This window comes from Anopheles merus, chromosome X, assembly GCF_017562075.2.
Source record: "Anopheles merus strain MAF chromosome X, AmerM5.1, whole genome shotgun sequence".
Classification (NCBI taxonomy): Eukaryota; Metazoa; Arthropoda; class Insecta; order Diptera; family Culicidae; genus Anopheles; species Anopheles merus.
The window spans coordinates 1,818,987-1,840,992 of NC_054081.1; the positions used below are offsets into that span (position 1 = coordinate 1,818,987).

Here is a 22,006-nt window from a genome sequence, read left to right on the forward strand (position 1 = left end):
ACACACACACACACACACACACACACACACCACACACACACACACACACACACACACACCACCACACACACACACACACCACACACACACACCACACACACACACACCACACACACACACACCACACACACACACACACACACACACACACACACACACACACACACAACACACACACACACACACACACCACACACACACACACACACACACACACACACAACACACACACACCACACACACACACCACACACACCACACACACACACACACACACACACACCACACACACACACACACACACACACACACACACACACACACACATGATGTTCAACCGATTTCGAAGGTTAAACAGTCAAAGCCTTAAAGAAGCGCACGGAAAGAATGAAAGCAAAATTGATGGAATTGGCACTTTTTCCACCGCTGGCACAAGTGGAACACAACACCCATACACACATACGCAACGAAGGAAATTTGTTTTTCGACGCTTTTCCCCTTTTCTTACAGCACTAAGCCTTCCACGGCATGCATTGATAGAAATAACGAAATTAAAAAATATATACACACACACCAAGTTGGTGTAAAAAGTTGAACGCAACAGCGAAAATAAATTCAACACAGCTCCGCACAAAAGTGTGCAACTTTTTGCTGACGCATCGCTATCCGTACCCCCAGCGAGCAACTATGCAAAGGTTGCCGCGCGCTACCACGCACAAATAACGCATCGGAAAGGAAGAAAAACGTTCTTAGCCCGCTTCTGCTCCCGCCCAAATCACCACGCACGCGCATGATGCGAGCTGACCCTACACCACCAGCAAAGCAATGGGGGGGAATCAAATTGGAAACGCGCGACCGAAATATTGGAACGTTTGCATTGGACGGCCAGAAAGAACAAAAAAAAACCCCCGCGAAAATAAGGAAATCGAACAAACCTTTAACACTGGCGACGAACCTGAGCCCACCATACCTCCTGCTGCTGCCTTTGTGTCGCTGGTAGGGCAATTATTTGCTGACACGCGGCGAAATTTGCACACGACACACACACACAGACACACACAAGGGGTGTTTGTGCCGTGCAAAAGTGGAAATTTGAACCCAATTGGCGACGAAAGTGGAAACCGAATGGGTTGAACAAAAACAAAAAAAAGTAATACAAATCAGCTGCCTCAAATAAGACCAGGCGATGGGGGGGGGGGGGGAGGAGGTGTGGATGATGTCGTCACTTTAAAAAAAAGGACAGCCGCATTCGTCATACTTACGATTTTTCCCCCTTTTTTCATTCTTACCAATTGCGCTTTATTAGTTTGCCCAATTATTTAAAGTGACTTTAAATTGAATTAAATAAAAAAAAAGCATTTCAAAGCCCCGAACGCGTCACACCACACCGTCACTGCGGTTTCCCTTTTCGGGGATGCGCACCGAGGGGACGCGCCTGTGCTTTTAAGCGGAAACAGAATGCATTACCGCAGCGCCGAAACGGATTATCTAACGGCATTGGCGGCGGGCTAATTTCGCATGCATCTTTGCGAGCGCTGCTGTAACGGGGCCTCTGCTTCTCTCTCTCTCTCTCTCTCTCTCTCCTTCTGTCCGACCGTTCGACCGGCTCTCGACAAGGAGAAAAATGCATCCCCCATGCGTGTGCAGCATCCCATTACACACGACAAAAAAAAAAAAAACACGACACCGGCGGCGCTCGATTTGAAATGGAAATTCCTCTTCAACATTTTTTTTGCTTTTTGCTTTTTTTAAACCAACAGAACAAAATGCACGCACACACACACACAAACTGCACATAAGTTAAGTTTCGGATTAAACATGTCTGTCGTGTCAACGAGTCGCAACATTACTATTGTTACAAAATGCATACAAAAACAAGATTTCTTATTCCAAAGCGAAAATGCATTTTTCAACAAAAAAAAAAAACGCACCAGATTGTGCAATCGTCGCACAATGAACCAAACTAGGCTGCTGTGCATGTGTGTGTGTGTGTTTTTTTTTTGTTGCTCTTTGCTTCGGCGTGCAAGTCAAATGCATGTTCGGTGCAGGAAAATGCAGGACAGAGCGCCGAACTGAGCGAATTTAAAAGCAACAACAGGACACAGCAGGCAGGTGATCGGGAAGTAGGAGCGAGAGAGAGAGAGAGAGAGAGAGATTGAGGACATGCTCCGAGCGAAGGGAAACAAGAGAGAAAGGAGGAGAGAAGGGGGCCAAGTGGACAACCCTGTCTATGATCAGTCCCGCGCCTTTGCGCTTCGAACGCAATTCAAACGCAATTGGAAGGGAGAATCCGCGAGGACGGGAAATGCATTTTTCATCAACATCAACGTCACAAAGACACACACACACACATACACAGAAAACACACATTTACATTGTAAAGAAAATGACATGAATTCGGGGCGCTGCTGTTTTCCGCCGTTTTCCCTTCGCAAGGGATGCATTTTTTTGCTTTTCTTTTTTTTGTAAAATTTCATAAATTAATATAAATTAATAAATACATAAATCAATTGCATCTCGATTTTAAGGCGATCACACACACACAAACACACACACATACAAATTCTGACCAACGGTTGTTACATGACCCAAAACGAAGAAACCAGCAACAACAACAACAACAAAAATACACTTTCCACAATTCCTGTTTCACCTCGGTGCCGCTTCCGTATCTCTTCTCTTCTCCAGCCTCCTCATGCCCTCTCCCCTCGCCCCCTGCCTTACCCCTTCTATCCTGTAAAAGCGCAACGAGAGCAAAAGTCAGCAACGGCCACAGTGCCGCGCATTTTTCGAGAAGCTTTAATTCGAGCAGGGCGTGTGAGAGGGAAAGGGGGGGGGGGGTCGGTCGGGAGAGGCCCGAGGACACTGAACCACGTGTATTCAGATTATGCTAAAATTGCATCGAAACGATAGGCGCGCAAGCCCTCCTCCCCTCTTCTATCGGCGCTTCGTTCCGTGCTGAATTTTCAATGATCACACACACACACACACGCAGAGCGTCTTTTTTCGATCTTCTCCAGCGGGCTTCTCGAACAGTTTCGGACGGTAAGGCGGCGGCGGCGGCGAGCAGAGAAGAATATGTTTCTGGATCTGGTCGCATCGACGCCCTTTCCCATGACCCTCCCCGCATCTTGTTTCCGTGGAAGACAATTTCATAACATCGAGTGCACCACACACCAACCTTATTCGCCGTCGCAGTGCCGAGGACGGCGGAAAAAGGGGGGGAGGGGGCGCCTGAGCGCGTGAATTTATTCCTGCCGAGCGACGTGCAGGGAGCGAAGCGGAAGGAGAGGGAGGACGCTGTGTGGTCGCGATTAAGATGCGCCATCCAGGAGGGTGTGTTTGTGTGTGAGTGTGTGGAGACTAGAGGAATTAAACGAATTCATCGCGAACGAACGGTGCTTCTGCCTGCGTTGCATATATTGATGTGGAGCTAGACTCTGGGGGCTTTTTTTGTGTCCCTCTTAGTGCGTGTTTCTGTTTTTGTTTTGTGCTCTGTAGCCCCGGCGAAGGGCAGACAAGCGATAGTGAGACGGTAGTTCGAGTTGGGATTGGGGTTTGCAGGGGAAATTCTAGCTAGACCTTATAGGGGCGGAAAAAAAGCAAAAGCCAAACGACAACATCAAACGCACAAGGTGCGGGGGGGGAGGGGCACCTTCTCGCGGACACTAGCAAAAGAAGGGGTGTGGTTCTGAAGGTGGGAAGGTGAAGAACAGTTGCTTCGAGTAAGTGGCACACAAATACCCGCTATTACTGTTTTTGCTTTCATAATTCCTATTGGAATTTCGAAAACAAATCAAAACGATACAATAAGCAATTGGAACATCCATTCCAAAAAAAAAAACGAGATGACGGGGCACGAAGGAACCATTCGATTGCGGTACGTTCGAAATTTGAATCAAACCACCAGCGTCATCTTGGCAAATACTTTAAATTGCGTTTGGGCCATATTTTCGCTTTGAAATCTTTTTTTTTTTAATGTAAAAAATGAATACATACAGAATTAGGTATCAAATTATGTCCATCGCAATATTTTAACCACACACACATTCAAATATCCGTTAGAAGATGAGTTCAAAGAGAAAAGGACTTGTTTTTTTGCAGAGAATGCTTTTTGGAACAACCATTTCGATCTAAATAATAGACGAAAGAGCTTTGGCAGACGACTCAAGGCCTCTGGTAAGGCCACGCCAGAATAACCAGAACATTTGAAAAATACTTTGAAATGAAACATTTCTATTTTTTCGTACAAAGTCTCCTTCAAAGTCCTCCAAAGTCATTTTCATACGTATTGAAAATGGGAAAAATAAATCAAATTTCATAATAAAAGAATAAATCCTAATGAGTAGACCTTCTTGCCCCACCGTTCTTTACACTCTTCAGGAACGAAACCCCATGAGACCCAAACTCATTCTGGATTATTTTTGCATTTCTTGTAATATTTCTTAAATTTACAATGCCCTCCCCTTTCCCTTTTCATGAAAAATGCTATGAAATAGCTCAAAAAGCCAAACAAACTGGGAAAAGGTAAAAAAAAGACAACACTTACCGGCCGAATCGTCGTGCTCGCGCTTGCGGGACACCAGCGACAGTGGCTCGTTGCTGCCGACCTCGCTGCCGCCGCCGCTGCCGACCGCATCGTCGACCACGCTGCTGCCGCCGCCGCCGCCCGGCCCGGAGTGGGTGTTTTTCTGCGCCTCCTCCACCAGCCGCAGCTGCTGCTGGTGCAGCCGGTTCTTGATCAGGAAGATCTTCGGCATGCTGTTGCCTGTTGCTTGCTGCTGCTCTCACGACTCTCTTTCTCTCTCTCTCTCTCTCTCTCTCTCTCTCTCTCTCTCTCTCTCGCTCACACACAAACGATAATGGTTAGGGGCGCATCCAGCACGCCAGAGCAGAGCTCCCGCAGCCCTTGCTTCGGTGGAAAATGTATCTGCACAGGAGAGGCGAGAACCGGAAAAACCAGCAACAAAAAAAAAAAAACAGTTCCCTTGGCAGGCCCGCTCGCCTACCCCTTCACACGCGCTCTGTCCTTGTAGCCCAGATTTTTCCCAACACACCGACGATGGTGGGGGAACAACTACACATTAAAAAAACTGCATACACACACACACGCACGCACACACCGAAACTTTTCACAATGTTGGGGAAATTATCTTTCTTTAGCTTTTTTTTTTGTGTGTTATCTTTTTCCACTGTTGCGGCTGCTTGGTGCGCTTTTTATCATTTACACTCACACACACACACACACACATACAATGCCCCCTCTTCTCCACTCCACCGGCTGGAGTGTGTGTAGTGGAAGTGGGGAAAAGCCCGCACACACTTGTGCAGCCTCTCCGGAGACTCTTTCCGCGCTGCTTTCCTTCCTCACACACACAGGTGCGCGCGCGCGGAAGGACACACGGCGCAGCGCGCAAGCATTAGCGCAACGCAACGCAAATAAAAAGAAAAGCACTAATCCCGCGCGACACACTCACTCACACACACACATTGAATTTTGGGATCGATTGTTGGTTGATGTGTGTGTGTGTGTGTTTTTTTTTTTTTGCTTTGAATTTCCACGCTGTTGCTGCTGTTGTTGTTGGATCCTTGGGGCGCGCTGTGAAGACTGTGAAGAGAAGAACATGGGAGGAGAAGAAACTCAGTATCGCTCGTACTCCGTCGCCGCCGCCGCCTCCACCCACGGTTGATAGTTGAATGTTGAGGTGGGGAAGGGAAACAGAGGGGTGGGGAGGGGGGGGAGGAAGGGATCATTCAGGGAGACAGGGAAAAGGCAAACAAACAAAAAAGGCAAGAAACGAAGAACAGGCGTTTGATTGTGTGGCACACCGTGCAGCGCATCCTTTCTCTTCCTGCACCACACACCACCACACACTACCAACATACACACACCAACAGAATTGGTGCGGCGGAGGAGCGTGTCTGTGTGTGTGTGTGTGTGGAGGTGTAGGTGGAAGGTGGGTTGATTGTTGTGGGGGTTTTTTGCGTTGTTTTTGGTTTGCCAATCGGACACATGCACACACACACATACACAAATTCCAATGCTCACACACAACGGTACACGCGCTTTTAGAGCGCTTCTTTTTCTTCTGAAAGGTCCTTAAACTCCTTTTGTTTTCGGTAAGCAATTATTGTTGAAAAAATAGAAAGGAAAGTATGGAATCGGAGGGGGAAAGGAACTTCTTCAGACACACACAAATGCACACACACACACGTGTTGAAAAAACCAAATATAAAAAAAAAACAATTCGCACAACTTCGATGGGAGAAGCACTTTTGTTGCTGTGGAATTTCTGCTCTTTGTTCTTATTTTGTTCTATTTTTCACACACTCAAACTTTCGCATACAAACACAGGAAGATGAGCACTGTTTTTTTGTTTGTTTTTTGTTTCCAAAAACACACACATTCCCCGATGTCCTGCCTGTTCGTCCGCAAAGCGTCCCGTCCGGGTGGTCCAGAGTTCTGCAAAACATTAATCAACCACACACACACACACACCCACACATGTTGTTTGCCCCGTCGTTTCGGTCAACTGTTGTGTGCACTTGAAAAAAAGCACATGTCACAACGGATCGCACACAACTGGCCAAATCAAAGGGACGGCGCCTCGTGCAAGCCTTCAGAACATGCACACACACACACACACACACACACAGCGCGGTCGATCGCTGATTCCCTTTCGGAAAGGGCGCACACACACGGAACGGGGCTGGTTGGTGGTGAAGAGAGTTGGTTGAAGCGGTTCTGTATTGCGCACACACGGGCTCATTACCTTACACACTGCACCGCAATAGGGAGCACACACAAACACACACTGAGGTTGCTGGGGCAATGGGGGCGTTCTGTGCACGCCGCACACTGGTTGCTGCTGCTGCTGATTGCTACTGACTTGTGACACTGCTGCCTGTACTCCCTGGGAGCGATTCTGCCGCCTGGGAGCGCTGCGGATGGGATGCGTTAATTCTTTGCAACGTTCTACCTCCAACTGAAGCGCACCGAGCGAACGCGACGCTCGCCAAGCCGCTGCTGCTGCTCCGTTGCTGCCTGCTCTCCTTGCTCGCTCGCACTCGGGTGTACGATCGGCCTGCACGATCGTTCGCTGCTGCTCTCTCGCTCTCTCGCGCTCTCGCTCGCACGCCTGCACGCTCGCTCGCTCTTTGCCGTCGGCACGGCAGCGCACATTCCGCCACAAGAGCACAGCGGACACGGGTGCGGGTGTCTCGCTCTCGCACGCCACCTAGAACGGAAGCCAGCGCAGAAAACCCGCACCGCTTGCTCACACTCGTGCGCCCGCTCTCACCCGAACAATCCTTCTCCCGCTGTTTCTTCTCTCACTCCCTCTCACGTGGGAGAGCTTTCGCGCTGTTCCATTCGCACGCTTAGTAAGGTGCGCACTTTGCTAGCCATGGTAGAAACACGCATGTGCGGCATCGTGGCTCATCTTTACACATGTGTGTGTGTGTACGTAGATTTTTTTACTTACCCCCTATTCTGCCGCTACTAAGTAAGCTCTTCTTTAGCCACCTGAACAAGAGCTGCCGTAACACTAAGCGCGTGAAACAATGGATACATGGACGCACGCACACCAAGCATGGATTCTCTGCGTTTCGTTCGCTTCGTTCCCCTCGTTTTCCTGCACACACACACACACACAGCTCCTATACACTTGTTTCTGTCGTCAGCGAGTGACGTTTAAATCGTAGTGGCTTGCCCACGGCAGTTAGTACATTTCTGGTATTAGGTTCTCCTCTAGTGTACCGTCTGCTCTAGCGAACACTTCAGCGGTCACTTCCTGGTAAAATTCTCCCAACAAAACATCTCACCCCGTGCAGCCATCCAATCGATGCACCAGACTTTCCGGGAAAAAGAAAAAAAAAACTGTATTTAAAACAACTCAGTCCAGCTTGGGTGCTTTAATTGCTCGAAACATGTTTTCCCGCAAGTGTCCAATCAAACATTGGGCAATTCATTGGGCTTGCGATTTCGGGAAATTTCGCGGCTCCGAAGGGAAGATCTGACTGCCATGGGACGTATTGGGATGTGGGGTTTATTTAAAATGCAATGCAGAATTCAATGGATGATCCAAAATCAATTGCCAGATTATTTAATTCATCACCCAGAACGTGGTGATCGCGCTTGGACTTGATTCTTGTCTCAACCATTGTCAGAATGTTGGATTTTTAGCCAACCCAAAAGTTCCATGTGTAGCAGCGATCGGAGTTGGCTCCCATACCGTACCTTCCCTCTCTCCCAATGGTGGCGGTAAAAAGTAGGTGTGAAATCTTAGAACAAAGTCTACCGCTGCAACCCATCGCCCTCCTGTGCGCACTCGTGAAAAGCGAGCCGAAGCAAAAAATTCCAATTCAGCAAAACTTTGCATAGGGGGAAGAATAGAAAGAGCAAAAAAAAAACAAAGCAAAACGCAGCCGTTCGACTGCTGGGTTACAACCGCACCCGGGCTAAGTAGCCGGTCCGGCCTTTTACCTTAACATCTTTCCTACCCACCACAGCCCTCGCCCCTGACATCCCCCCGTTTATCATGTCCAGTTCGCGCAGATCATAAACAGCGCATCATTTCCATTCAGCATAAGTGCGCACCGTTTCATGCTTCTGAGTTTAGCCCACCCGCAAACGGGGTACACATTGCAACCCTCTGGTTTATGGTGCACCCCGTACCCCCGGTATGTTGGGCCTGCCTGGGTCGCGCGCTAATGCTTGTTGCCAAAAAAAAACTATATAGGTGGCAAAAGCGTCGATTAAAAAGATGCACCCAGCGCTCACCATTCAGTAGAGCGGGGGTACACTCACGTTCGTTCTCGCAAAGCGATGCCCGTGGTGTGTTGTAATTAGGGCTTTTTGTTTTAAGTTTCTTCTTTGAGCACGGGACGATTGAATGCGTCCATTCAAAACAGTTCTAGCGAGCAGCGTGTTTGGGCAGGGTCGCCGAGTCGCCGGCAACATTGGGTTTTCGAGGAAAGTGTACTTTTGGATGCGTCTCCGCATCGCTCGAACGGACCTTCATTGACACAGGAGCACGCGGTCGAAGGTTTCCTAGTAGCAAGGCGAGTAAGAATCGAGCTGAGCAGGAAAAAAAAACAGGGGAAAAGAGAGCGAAAGATAGAAAGAAAGAGAGAAATGAAGAAAGAGAGAACTGATCAGAACCCGTACGCGTGTACAGGTGGCGGATAGTATCGATCGGGGCTGTGTGCGTCGTTCACGCAATAGCTGACGTTTTCATCCCTCGAAATGATCAGAACGCTCTCCCTCGCTCTACTTCTCTCTTGTGCACCGTTGTACTCTCTTTCGCTCTCGCTCAAGCGCACACGCGCAGCTCTACCGCGACCGTTGGCTGGGCCGTCCATTTTCAATGTCCACTCTCGTACGACCGGACCGTTTTGTTGATCTTCTCTCGCTCTCCTTACCTTACCGCCGGAGCCGTTCGCCTACCCAACCGAACCACGGGGAATAGAGCGATTCCTTTCCCGTTGCTCGCTGCCTGTGTGTGCGTGGGGTGTGCGCGCAAGTGCGGGTCGTTTTGCTGCTGCACGCGTACACACGCTCCCCACACACCGACTCGCTCGCAAGGGGCCCGCGTGGCCTTTTGCCGTTTGAAGGCTAAGGCTAAGTGGCCCCCGTGGTCGGCCGTGTTTGCCGTTGCGTGCCGGCATGTGTATGTGTGTGTGTGTGTGTGTGTGTCTGTGTGCCCTGGCAGACGGAACAGGTTTTACATTTCTGCAGCGACACGATGCCACACTGGTTGACATTGGTGGTGGTTGTGGCGGTCCGGAAGGGGGTAGGGGGGGGATTTGCGGATTCTTCGTCGCCGCGGCCGCTGCCGATGACTCGCGATGATGCACTCCTGGAGCGGTTTGTGATCGGCGGTGCTCACGCTCACGGGGTGCACATTTTCAGTGTCACGCGCACTCACACAGCGCTAACCTTCGGGCCTACGCACACACACACACAAACAAAAAACGGCAATGGCCAACACCCCGCTGTGCGGTGGCGCTTGGAGGCTCGTTTCCCCCGTTCGGAAAAGGGGGGATTGCTTGTGGAATCACCAAAAAACTAACTCCAAAAAACAGCAAGAGATGTTAGCAAGCGACGAACTCCTGCCAACAAGTCTTGCGCTCGCTGTCTTTGCGCAAAACGGCGGGTTTTTTTTTTGAGCACGCAAAACATATGCGGGAGCAAAAGCGTCTGCTTGAGCGCCTGCCTGCATTCCCCAGCAGCAGATGCAGCTTCAAGGCGCAACCACACACCCCGCCAGCGGTCGCACTTGCACCTGCGCGACGCAAACACACCGGCCAGCGCAAAACGTTACGCAGCGAGCGTGGCGCAGATCCATCACCGTTATCAGCTGGAAGACTGTAATTACCGCACTACCGGAGCAAGGAGCAAGAGTTTGAAAATCCATTTGAATGGGGAGGACCTGGGGTTGGGAAAAAACAAAACAACATCGGGCAGCCGGTGCAGGATCGCGAGACTGTTGCCTTGTTCTAGCAGCTTAGCGTATCGATCTGCGGCAGCTCGTTGTACGTCTCGCATTGCTGCACTTGCACTGAACTCTAGAAGAAATACGGCCAGTAGGAATAAGTTGCCGAGCGGTTGAAGAAATGGTTTGACGATAGTAACGCCAATTTTTGTAATGTTGTAACCGGATTATACACACTTCAACAACACAATTTGTCATACCTTTGGCGGTGTATACATTAAAGAGTTCTATGGAAATAGGAAAATAATTTCCTGAAGGGGATTGTCCTTCTCAAGGAAAAATAAAAATTATGAAGGCAAATTGCAGCCAACGTTCGTTTTGAAAGATTTGAAGCAGCTTTTGGGCTGCTCAATTCTTGCGATTGTTAATGTTTTGCTAAATCTAGCCAGAACCAAACAGCGAAGAATGATGGACAGCGAATGGTGACAAATTTTTTTTCCGCTGGAATATGATCTTCTTGTCAGCTGAACATCCATTGGAGTAAATGGAAGAAAAAGATAGAACTCAAAAGTGTAGGGATAGCCCCAGATATGCCATCAAATGAAGAGCAATCTGCAGCAACATGATATAAATTTGGTTGGGGAGTGTTTGACACAAGCACTACAACGGAAGTCTACCGGAAACGAGCTCAGATATCGCCATGACCCTATCAGTTGCTGCTCCAGACATCATCAACAATTTGTGCTTGTTAGGAATTATTCACCCTTTTACAAGAAGCTTGCTGCACAGCGAGACGCCAAACAGGAAGTCAAAATGCTGCTTCCACACTTCTCAACAGCTTACTGAGAATGAAAAAAATATACAAGCGGAATATATCTATGAATAGATAGTGCGAAGACAGGAGCTAGTGGTAAAATCTACAAAGTTCGCCAAGTAACTTTTTCCAATAACAAACAATATCCCAATGAAAGAATGTCAAATGGTGAACCCTGTAGAAGTATGCAGATCGTACTCTACGGAAGTTACGATCTTGATACGATCACTTTCTATGATTCTAAAGAATACTGTGGCTCAAGCATCAGCGGATCTGCTCAGAACAGAGCACATTTTCCGCAGCGTCTGAAAATTCTATTTAACTTGTTTATCCTATTTTATTTTATAAGCCACATTTATTTTCCTTTGTATCTCTCATCAATTTCATATCATTGTATCTCTTATATAAAGCATCTTTCAACTGTAACTACAGCGCCGTTTTGTGCAAGAACCATTGTAATATCTTCAAACTCTCCTAAAGGCAAGGTTGCTCCATCAATGCCTCTTTAAGTTGTATGTGGGAAATTAAGCATGCATTTTTCATACTATTTAGACGTCGTTCTGTTGCAGAAACGACGGTAATACATCCCTCACGTAATAGAGATGTCGGAGAGGAACTTGAAGCGGTAGAAGAGTTGGCTAGCTACGACTAGAGTCAACAGTGACAGATGGGCCTGCTGGAACATTATTCCTGCTGTTGACTTCATCAGCACAGTGACATAGTTGCAATCGCACTCGAAATGCTTCCACTCGTGCGGTCGTAACAGCACTCGGAACAGGAATGCAGCCGTGAGTGCCTCGTCCAAGCAGGCATCGCTCGATCGCTCGTTATTGTCTTGCTTGTTAACATCCTCGACCGGCCGCACATTAGTGGCTCATCCTGACCCGTAAAGTCCGCTCCCCATGGGATAATTGGGTAAGGATTTAACGAGCCGCTATTGAGCTGGAATTAATGCGACGCTGTCAATGGCCCCACCGAGGACCGGTATCTCTCGATGTTTCTGGCCACAGTTTGGAGACGCTGCGAAGCCAACCCGTTAGAACCGGCTCGCCCTTCCCGGCGGATGACGAGCGCAAAGGGTTCGGGGTGCCACGAGTGGGCTAGATTTAATCATAATTAAACGCAAACAACGAGCGCCTGTTCCACGGGCGTCAAACTCCTCCCTCCGGCCCGAAGCACGAAGCGTTTGGTGTCGCGCGGCCCGATGGCATTATGGGCTTTTGATTCTAATTAACGTAACGTGCCGCCCGGTGCTCGTACAGGTGCTGCAATTTGCCCGCTTTATGATTATTCCTTTACGAGCGCTTGATTGATTTTTATTTAATCGGAACGGGCAACCCAAGTGGCCGAGAATCCCGTCCGAGACCGCGCTTACGATAAACGATCGTGGCCGCGCACAGATGTCGCGCGCCGGGACGCATTTGCATGTGGCGCCGTTTGCGTTTCGCCGCCACTTTACTGCCCCGACACAGCCCGCACGATGGCACCAACAAAACAGACAAAAAATAGTGGTGAAAAGGGTCATAAATGGCTGTAACTGTACGATTCTAATGGGTCGCACAATTTGATTTGTGCCCAGCATGCACAGCGGGCACATTGCATCACACGCGCACACACACACACACATGTTGGCACAGTTGTCGTGTGGGAATCGGGATGCCGAGATCAAGATAGATCGATCGATTTTCCCATGCAAACGGGGAATTTCGGTTGGTTTTCCGTTTTTTTTGGGAAATCTCGGGAGGCATATTTCATTAAACCGTCGATTGTTGTGCTTGCGGGCTAACGAATAGTCTAATAAAAGGCGGTACCCAGTGCGACCCAGTCCCGGCCGGCACAGCTGGGACCCGACAGAAGAGGAAACCTGAATTCCTACACCGTTTCTCAGAGTACAACTCTTCCGCACTGCGCACCGCGCTTTATGCTGAAGGTGTCGAGCTTTGTTGGTCCTTCGAGCCGGATCATGGGTGTAGCAAGCGTTGTTAGCCACGCTCGGAGGACCACGAACGGCAATGATCGAGCAGTGGGGTGGGGCCCGGAGTCGAGCAAAGGATCCAGGATGTTCGCTTCCTGTCCAAACAGCGAAAAGCCGCGTCGCCATTTAAACTGCCGCACCGAGCGCAGAATGGCACGATCTGCGCAAAAGGATGCAGAATGGGGTGTTGGGGTATATTTTGCGCGTTTGCACCTGCCGCAAACCGAGCTGGTCGTTTGCTAGCTTCACTTTAAATAGACGGGGCTCGCAAAACATAAAATCGTTCCACCGAGTGCGGGTAATTTGAGCAGCCGAAGCACCGAAAGCTCCTACCGAAAGGATATTTAGAGGGAAAAGAAAGAGCACGAGAGAGAGAGAGAGAGAGAGAGAGAGAGAGAGAGAGAGAGCAAGAAGATCGAGAACCGATTAAAAAGGACCAACTAAACGCCCAGAAGTAGGCAAATAAAAACCGAACCGAGCGATGATGATTTTTTTTAAGTATAGGAGTGTTTTGGGACACCTTTTTTAGGTCCTTTTTGCTTCGCCCGTTTCGTCTCCTTCATCCCGCCCGGTACGGCTACCACTAAAAGGACTCCGAATAGTAGGAAAAAGAAGAGAAACGCCCGCAAACAGAACGCAGAAAGGGCAACAGAACGGTCCCGAGGCATATTCTCGCTTCCGTTCTTGTGCTGCTTTTCTCTTCTTTTTTTGGTGCGTTGTGCAAAGTAAGCGGGGGAAAAAGGGGCACCAGCAGAAGCAAAACACAAAACCGTACGAGTCCTTTTTTTCCGCATTCGCAGGTACAACTGTGGTCCTAGTTGGAGGTGGAGGAGGATGAGCTAAAGTTCTCACCAGAAAACTGGAACGAATTCGATCGGATTCGTGGGACCGTGGGCTGCGGGGGAGGTGCCGCAAACGGTTGGTCTGAAAAAAGGATGTGTGCTCGGCATTCCGCTGGAGCCCTGTTCGTGATGTCCTTGATTTCCCATCCACTCCTAGGAGCAGCAGCAACAGCAAAAAAAAAAAGGTCAATGTTTGCGCCCGCTTACCTGCGCGCGGCTACGCAGACTGATTTTTCGTGAATTATCTTGTTAGATCTCACGTTTTTTCTTCCTTTTCTGCACTTTGTTCAGTGTATGCGCGTGTGTGTGTGTTGTGTGTGCGTCTGTACGACCACAAACTGTGTGAGCCGACCCATGATGCGATCGGGGTCCTCTTGTCTCCTTTGTGACGCGCCAGTCTATTTGCGCTTGATATTCGCATTTCCGCACAACGAGGGACGCGCGGGTGAGAAAAGCGCCGGCCCTGGGAAGCGAAATTCGATCGGAAGGCAAAGCTCTTCGATTCGAGTTCCGGTTTCGGGTGGCACGGTACGGTGGTTCCCCTGGGAAAGAGATTTGCGCGCGCGCGAAGGGAGTGCGTGAAAGCTGCAGACGTCAGAATCCAACGTCTCTTGTCTGTTCTGCACCGAGGCTGGGATGTAAAACTGAACCATCCTGCTGTTAGGCGACTTCCAGCGCACTATCCCGCTCAAGCGAAAGAGAAGACACCCCATAAGCGACGAACCCCCTCGTCAAACGAGTTCGCCCGATGTCGCTGTTGTCGCGGTTGAATGTATAATTTACTGGGCTGTAAAACAGGCTTCAAGCATCGCCGGGCCCTGGCAGTGGAGGTGTAGGCAGAAGCCGCAAGATGGACAGTTTGAGACGGTAAAATGATAAAGGCGGGCGGACCGGCGATGCCGAGAATGATCCAGATTGACCGCTCTCGGGTGGCCAGCGGTGGTCCTGCCGAAGCACTCGATGCCGGAGGAAAATTGGCAAGTTGGTGAGGCTGGTGTTAAGCTTTATAGCTGCGGCCATATAACCCAGAGGTCCAGGCCACACACTCCACCGGAAAAGTTAGTAAATAGCACCGCAAATATATCTGCGCGCGGATCCGTCTATCCAGCAAAGGCGGGGTTCGTCGCCTATTGCACGCGCGCAGAACACACCGTAAAGCTACCTCGCATGGGTCATTCGCCCGTCCGCGCTGTACCGTGGCGAATCTTGCGAATGTGACCGAGACCGAGATTTTGCCGGTCGGGGGTGGAGGGGGGGGGGGGAGCACAATTAGTTCCGGTTCGCCGAATCTTGGCAGTCGCCTTGGGGTCTTGGGAATTCGTTCACTCCCGAGAGAGACCCTCTCACACACAAACGCACATACCGCTGCTACTGGGACAAGGAGTAGAGAGCAAGCGAGTAGTGGAGGCAGTGTTAGCTCTAGTCGCATTAGGACCGTGCGGTGATTAGCGCCCGAACCCTTTGCTCGGAGGGATCTCTGTTAATTAAGGTGCATCAATAACGTGGCTAAGATTGTAGCTACAACGTTTTCAGCCTGCGCTCGCCCCAATGCAGGCCGCGGTGGACCGGTTTTTGGGAGGAACCGGTCGGTTGGTTTTTCGGCCTGAGCGGACGAAGCTGTGGCAAGATGGCTCGCTGAACCAAAAACGGGAAGGAACCCACCAACGGTACATTTCGATTTCGATGAAAATTACTTCATGCGGGCAGACGCACACTACCGTCGTTGGGGGCAACGAAGTACACGTTCCAAGCATTAGAAGCTGGAAGGCAGGAACGAACACAAAAAAGCCTTGCTGGCTCCACCGATGCTTTGGGGCGTTTCGTTAGATGTGTGTGTTTCTCCCTCTATCTCTCTCTCTCCCTCGTTTCGTGCATGCTGTTGGAAACAAGTTCTTCATTATCTGCCGTTTCGTGTGCCTACCTGAGCGTCTTCGCTGCAGCAGTTCGTTCGCTTCGGTAATGATGATGTTTAGAAAATTGATCAACCATCAGTATTTGTGCGAGTGTATGTGTGCATGTGTGTGTGTGTGGGATCTAATCGGAGGCAGGTTTTATATTCTTCGCCTTCCCCTCCGCCCCTTTTCTACTGCCATTACAATATCTCATCCAAACGCTACAACTCCAGAGCTGCCCAAGGGGCAACTTCTGAACCGACCAAACCAAAGTCAAGTGCTTTACCGTTCTTTCCCGTGCTTTCCAGCTTCCTACCAGGGATGGGGGAATGTCAGCTGCAGTCTGCTGGCAATGGGAGGGAAGGATGGGCTGGTGATGATCGACCGCTTCCCAGGCCGCTTCCCATGAGCAGCTTCGGCAGAAGTTCAAGGACCCGACCGGAGGGGGGCCCCGACAACAGGTAACCGAGCGCTTGCTTCATTATCATAATTAGCTCCAAGAGTCCAAGACTACTCCACGAAGGCAGTCGAAATTCGAGCAGTGCTGCGTGCCAGAACGCTACTAGTGTGAGCAAAAAAAAAGATCAACTAAACAAAAAGCAATGTATGGGGGGAAGGCACACAATGGTCTGGAATTATGGGCAATATTTCCCGTGCCCTGTATGCACGAAACCAGGGAACGCTTGTGTGATTAGATAACGACGAGGTACGAAGACTGACTGGGGAGATTTTTTTTTTGCTTCTTTCTCGAAGACATCCGGAGATGCCGCCCGAGCGAAGGACCGCCGTGTCCCGGTGACGGCACGCACACAAGGGGAAGATAATTGGAGGAGGAGGGGTTGAATATGCAGACGGAGTGGCCTTCAGAATTCAGAGAATATCGTCTGCGACAGACGCGCGCTGCGTGTGTGGCTGCGCTCAAGGCGGCCCCATCAGAACGACTCGAGAAGACTGGAGCTGGAGGAGCGTGAGATGTATAGGAGCTGCAGAGCTCTGCCTCATTACGACAGCTTTGTGGTACTGCTGTCAAATGCACGACCGGTAGCATGTGTACCTCTGGGTTCTAATCTGGAATGGAGCGCGCACGGTGGTGAGAGTTGCTTTGCTTTTACAAGCAGTACTTGAGTATCCCTCACTCACAAAATGACAGGTAATATTATTGTTATTGCTGGATTTATCGTTCGTTGTCACCCTTCAGCTCCCGCTAAATTCCTATGAATTGTCTTCTTTTCTAGTGATTTGAGTGAGGAATTTGTGGTGCTCTTTTAGTATATTTGCATGTGTATTTCAATTTTCCTTTGAATATTTTCCAATCTTGGCTGTTGGCTGAATTCTGGAGAGTGTTATGTGGGCTTACATATGAGTTCTTGCCTATGACATCCACTAAATTGATGCTATACCATTCTAGCACATCTCGGCTGTAGTGGCAGCTTGACCGACTCTCGTTCGGAGCATTACTGAGTCATTATGTGTCGTGATAGCAGGCGAAACACACTGCTCTAGACACTGTTTTGTGTTCCCAGGTCAGTACATTGCACACATTGTCTCGATCCAAGAAATTGAGCTTTAAGCATGAAGTTCTCTGTCGGACTTCTTCTTTATCGGATACACTATTTTCTTTCGGGTCTTTCGGAATTTGAAATCTCAGAATATATTGAAGATCGATGAGTGCTGATCCTCAAAGAACTTGTAATATGAGCTCTTTAAGTATCTTGTTCAATATGTAGAAAAGAGATGAGGTCGCTCATGAGGTCTCAGAACTACTGTATGTGTTGGTGCTCAGTGAACAATGAGCTAAATCGCTCACTTTGAGTGAGGGAAGAGCCAGCTCGTTTCTCACCTCATGAGAGCAGATTTCCCTCCTCAGCTCATTTCAAAGTGAGTTCAATAGACTCGAGTAAGGAATGAGCCTGTAGGTAAGAGGCAGTTGCCTATAAGAATCTAAATTAGAAGGCGCCAAATCCAATAGTATCCTCTAACAAACATTCCCAATGACGTAACAGACTCATCATCGAATCTATGCAAGTGTGCGTTTAACATCAGCATCGGTGTCATCGCTTGTCATTTTTCCCATACGGGCTCTTACAGGTTCCGCTTTAGCACCTTTCTAACCGGGTTCTGTTCGAAGCGCAACCTCCAACGCCGCCCCGTGCAGCATCACCAACGTAAAAACGTCATATCGTTTCGCCCAGCATTTGCACCGGCTATTTAGCTAATGCCTTTCCCGAATGCAAATCAATTCCGAGCGTAATGGCCATAGCTTTGCCTTACATTGAACTACACCCCCAACGCCGCTCCTCTCCCCTCATCAGCCCCCGTCCGTTAGAGGTAATAAATAAGTTTATGAGCATGCGAGATTAGTAGCGGTCGTTGGTTTACTGACACTGCTAAAGGTACAGCAACCAGTTTGCCCTGGGCAGCCATTTGCCCAGCATGCCCCGTTCCCCGTCCGTGCCGCTCGTGATGCGCAAACCGTGCACTGGCGCACAAGCGCTCTGCTCAACGACCGTGGTCGCACCCTGGCGAAGCGAAGCAGCGGCCAAGACACTTCGGCACACCGGCAGCATCTTGCCTCCTGCCCCGGTTCGACGGCCCGATAATACGCAGCCCCCCCCCCCCCCCCAGCACAACATTTGGCTATCGGCCATATGTTGCCTCCCTCCTTCCCGCTTTCCTCTTCCTACCACGGCGAGCTCTTTTGTGTGTGTTTGGTTCTGTTGGAAACGGCTTCCCAGTTCTCCCGCCGCGCCTTCTCACCAAACACATCCATCATTAGTCAACCACTTCGGTTCACTGAAAATTCTACCCCCCTGTGGCCTTTCCACCCTTCACCCACCCTTCCACTGGTAGCTTTTTCCTCGTGTGCCAGCGAAACGCCAGCAGCGCGATGATAATTCGAGTAATGAAAATACTTACGGTACTTGTGTCTTTTCTATCGCCTTTTTTTCGTTGTTGCTCGTCTACTTTACCAGGGGAGCGGGGGATGGGGCGCTTTTCGATTGAATACCAAACGTATGGTTTGTGCCCCTCTTACTTCGTTTCCTTTTTTTCTTTTTTTTTTGGTAACTTCGATTCGGGAGGATGGGGCAGCTAATGGGGCGCAAAGATAGGTAATGCCAGCCTACCGTGGAGCCATCTCTAATCGCCCCTCGCCTCTCGCTTCTTCTCCCTTTCTCTCTCTCTCTCTCTCTCTCTCTCTTTCTTTTTCACTCTAGGTCGCTCCGTTCACAAAAGGATGGAAGGATTATTGTTGTTGAAAATTGTTAGTTTTATGTTGCGCAAGTCGGGCGGTATTGAAGGGGAAGGGATGGAGGGGGAGGGGGGGGGGTTGAAGTGGTTGGAGTGGCAGGGGTAGAAGAGTAGCGATTTTCGAGCGAGGATGATATTATGTTATGACCATCATCATGCTCCATGCCTGAGCAGATGTTTTTCTTCCACCCTTTCCTCCACCCCCTTCATGCGCCCGTTGTTCACCGTTCCTGCGAACCCATCCTTCATCCATTTCCACTCTCTACACGCATATGTTGTGTGTGCGAGCTTTTTTTTGTGTGTTTCATGTAGGTTTTTTGTTGTTGTTGCTTCGTTGCTGTATGTTAGAGCTTGTGTGTTGTATGTTCTTTTTGTTTCGTTCTTTTCTTTTTTCGCTGTTGTTTTGCTGTTTTGTCGGCACTTTTTGCTCTCATCCCCCCCCCTTTTCCTCTTCCCTGCCCGCTCAATGGAGGTGCGCAACGAAAACAAAACCCTTTTTCCTTTGTTTCCCGGTCGTTCGCTGCTCCATCCATCCAGCAGGGTGGGGGGGGGGGGGAAGGGATTGGTGGGGAAACCGAGCCGAAAGAACAAAACTAAAAACGGGAAATTCGACCGACTCGCTCGGTGCAAAAAGCCAAAAAAATAAACACAAAGAGAGAAAGAAAGAGCGAGAGAGAGAGAGAGAGAGAGAGAGAGAGAGAGAGAGAGAGAGAGAGAGAGAGAGAGAACGAGATGAAGTGTGAGAGGGCCCAGACTCTTCATCTGACTTCTCTGCGCCCCGCTTCACTACACTTCATGCCACCGGGGGTTCGTCGCTTGGCATTATTATCTTCGCTTTTTTTTTGGCAACAACACCATTAGGCTACCAATGCGCGGTGCCAATATCCCCATTGTGTGTGTGTACGTGGTGTGACCTTCGGGGTGCGCTGTGTGGTCAACCGGGCGGCTACCAGGAATACTGCCTTCCACCGACCCCCCCCCCCTTCATTTCCTCCATAGGCCATAATGGCTCTACCCCGGGTTGCCATGTGGTGTTTGGTTTCGCGCGATTTGGACAAGAGAAGCACCCGTTTGGTCGCGTAGCGGCTGCTGGTTGTTGTGTGTATGTTCTCCAAAGCGCCGAAAAAAGGAAAGCCAAAGAAAAAAAACGGTACTTCGCTTGTTTTGGACAGCCGGTAATTGCGCAAGTTCACTAGCTCGCTTGACCCAGCACACCGGTGCGCTTAGAACCTGAGGCGACGAACCGCAAAAGCCAGGCAAGCATCGCACACATGGCGAGCGAGCTCGACGTGTGGAAATCTAACCCGACCACGAAGGACCAAAACGGCAAAAGCTACACACACACACAAAAAAACACGCAACCTGAGAGCGTCCATGTCCTGCCAGCAAAACCTCTACCAAACGGAGTCCTGCGAATTCTAAGCAGCTTCTGGAAAAAAAGCAGCAACAAAAAACGAATATCCTAATGCTGCGCCTGTCAGGCACTAACGACAGCAGGCCTACTACATTGGTTGTATGACTGTGTGAGTGTGTGTGTTTTTTCTTCTCCCGCCTGTCTGTTATTGGATCGTACTCGCCCCGTTCCTTGATCCTGAATCTTTTTTTTTCCCCTCTTCTTCAATTTCTTCGTGATGCGATCAGGACACTCGCTTGCCATCCGTTGCCGCTGCGGAGGTGGGGTTCGTTGTCTATTGCTGCTGTGTCTGTGCAGCGCGCGGCTAGAGCTGCGCTTTGTGCGTGGGAACTCGGAACAGGTGTGGCCGTGTGTGGATGCTGTGCCCTCTCACAGGGTAGATTTGCCTTCGTCCTTTACTGTTTGCTTCCTTTCGTCGTCTCCAGCGAGGCAGGACCCAGCAGCCCACAGCAACAAAAAAGGACGTTTTTGTGTGTGTGTGTTTCGGCTTGACGGACGGGCGTCCTTCCTGTGGCCCTTAGAGGATCGTTGTTTTGGTTGTTTGGTTTTGCGCTTTCTCCGTGCATACCGTTCTTGCGACCCTCGGTTCCGACCCTTGTCAATGCCTTGCCCTGGCGTGGGAGCATCGCCGCATCGACCAGGTTAGGGTGCGGGATTTTGCCCGCCCAAAGATACCTGCCTCTCGTCGTACCCTGGAAATCGTGTGAAGGATTGCTGAACGGCAGAGAAGCATACTGTTGCTGTTGGAATTGCGCAAAGCTGTTGGGACGTTCTACATTGCCCCGGGAGCGCCTCGGCGCCTTTCAATCCTCTCTAAGAAGAGAGAGCAAGAGCAACAACAACAACACATAACCAAACAAAACGGTGGCAATCAGCAATAAGCAGCCCGAATTCGGGGACTGCCCCTCCGCGGCCAATGTCTTTCCCCGATCGTCCACGATCGTTCCGGTCCAGGAAGCTGCCGGGCCGGGCGGGCGGACGGAAAGATCTAGAAGCTCAGCTCCACCGTGGAACCGGGCTGGAAGTTCTGGAGTGCGTCGGTACGGCTACGGCTTCGCGGTTCTTTGCGCGCAGCGCGAAACAATTAAATCCCGTTACCCCGTTCCTTTGGCTGGGGCCTTTCCCGCAGGAGCCGCCCGGCCCGCTGGTTCGCCCGCGTGCACTATTGCGCAACCACTCTCGCCTCTAGATCCACCCCACATGCAGGCTCCGCGTTGATCTTGGCGTCGGTCCGGGAGAGAGAGAGAGAGAGAGAGAGAGAGAGAGAGAGAGCAAGAGGACCCGGGAGGCAGTTCATTACCACAATCGCCGCCGTGGCTGCAGCGATTTTGCTCGCGCGGTCGATGATGAATATGATGGGCCAACTGGTGCTGCCAGCCGGAGC

The 22,006-nt window shown here is 50.1% G+C and overlaps 1 protein-coding gene across 2 annotated transcripts in view; it reads right to left on the minus strand.

Moving 5' to 3' along the window:
- LOC121588428 (transcriptional regulator ovo-like) overlaps positions 1 to 5,511 on the minus strand; it is a 30,139-nt gene extending 24,628 nt beyond the window's left edge. For both annotated transcript variants that reach the window (XM_041906346.1, XM_041906335.1), the window contains exon 1: positions 4,550 to 5,511. In XM_041906346.1, coding sequence (XP_041762280.1) covers positions 4,550 to 4,760 — 211 coding nt within the window. In that variant the 5' untranslated portion in view covers positions 4,761 to 5,511. The remainder of the gene's footprint in view (positions 1 to 4,549) is intronic.
- Positions 5,512 to 22,006: the final 16,495 nt, after the last annotated feature.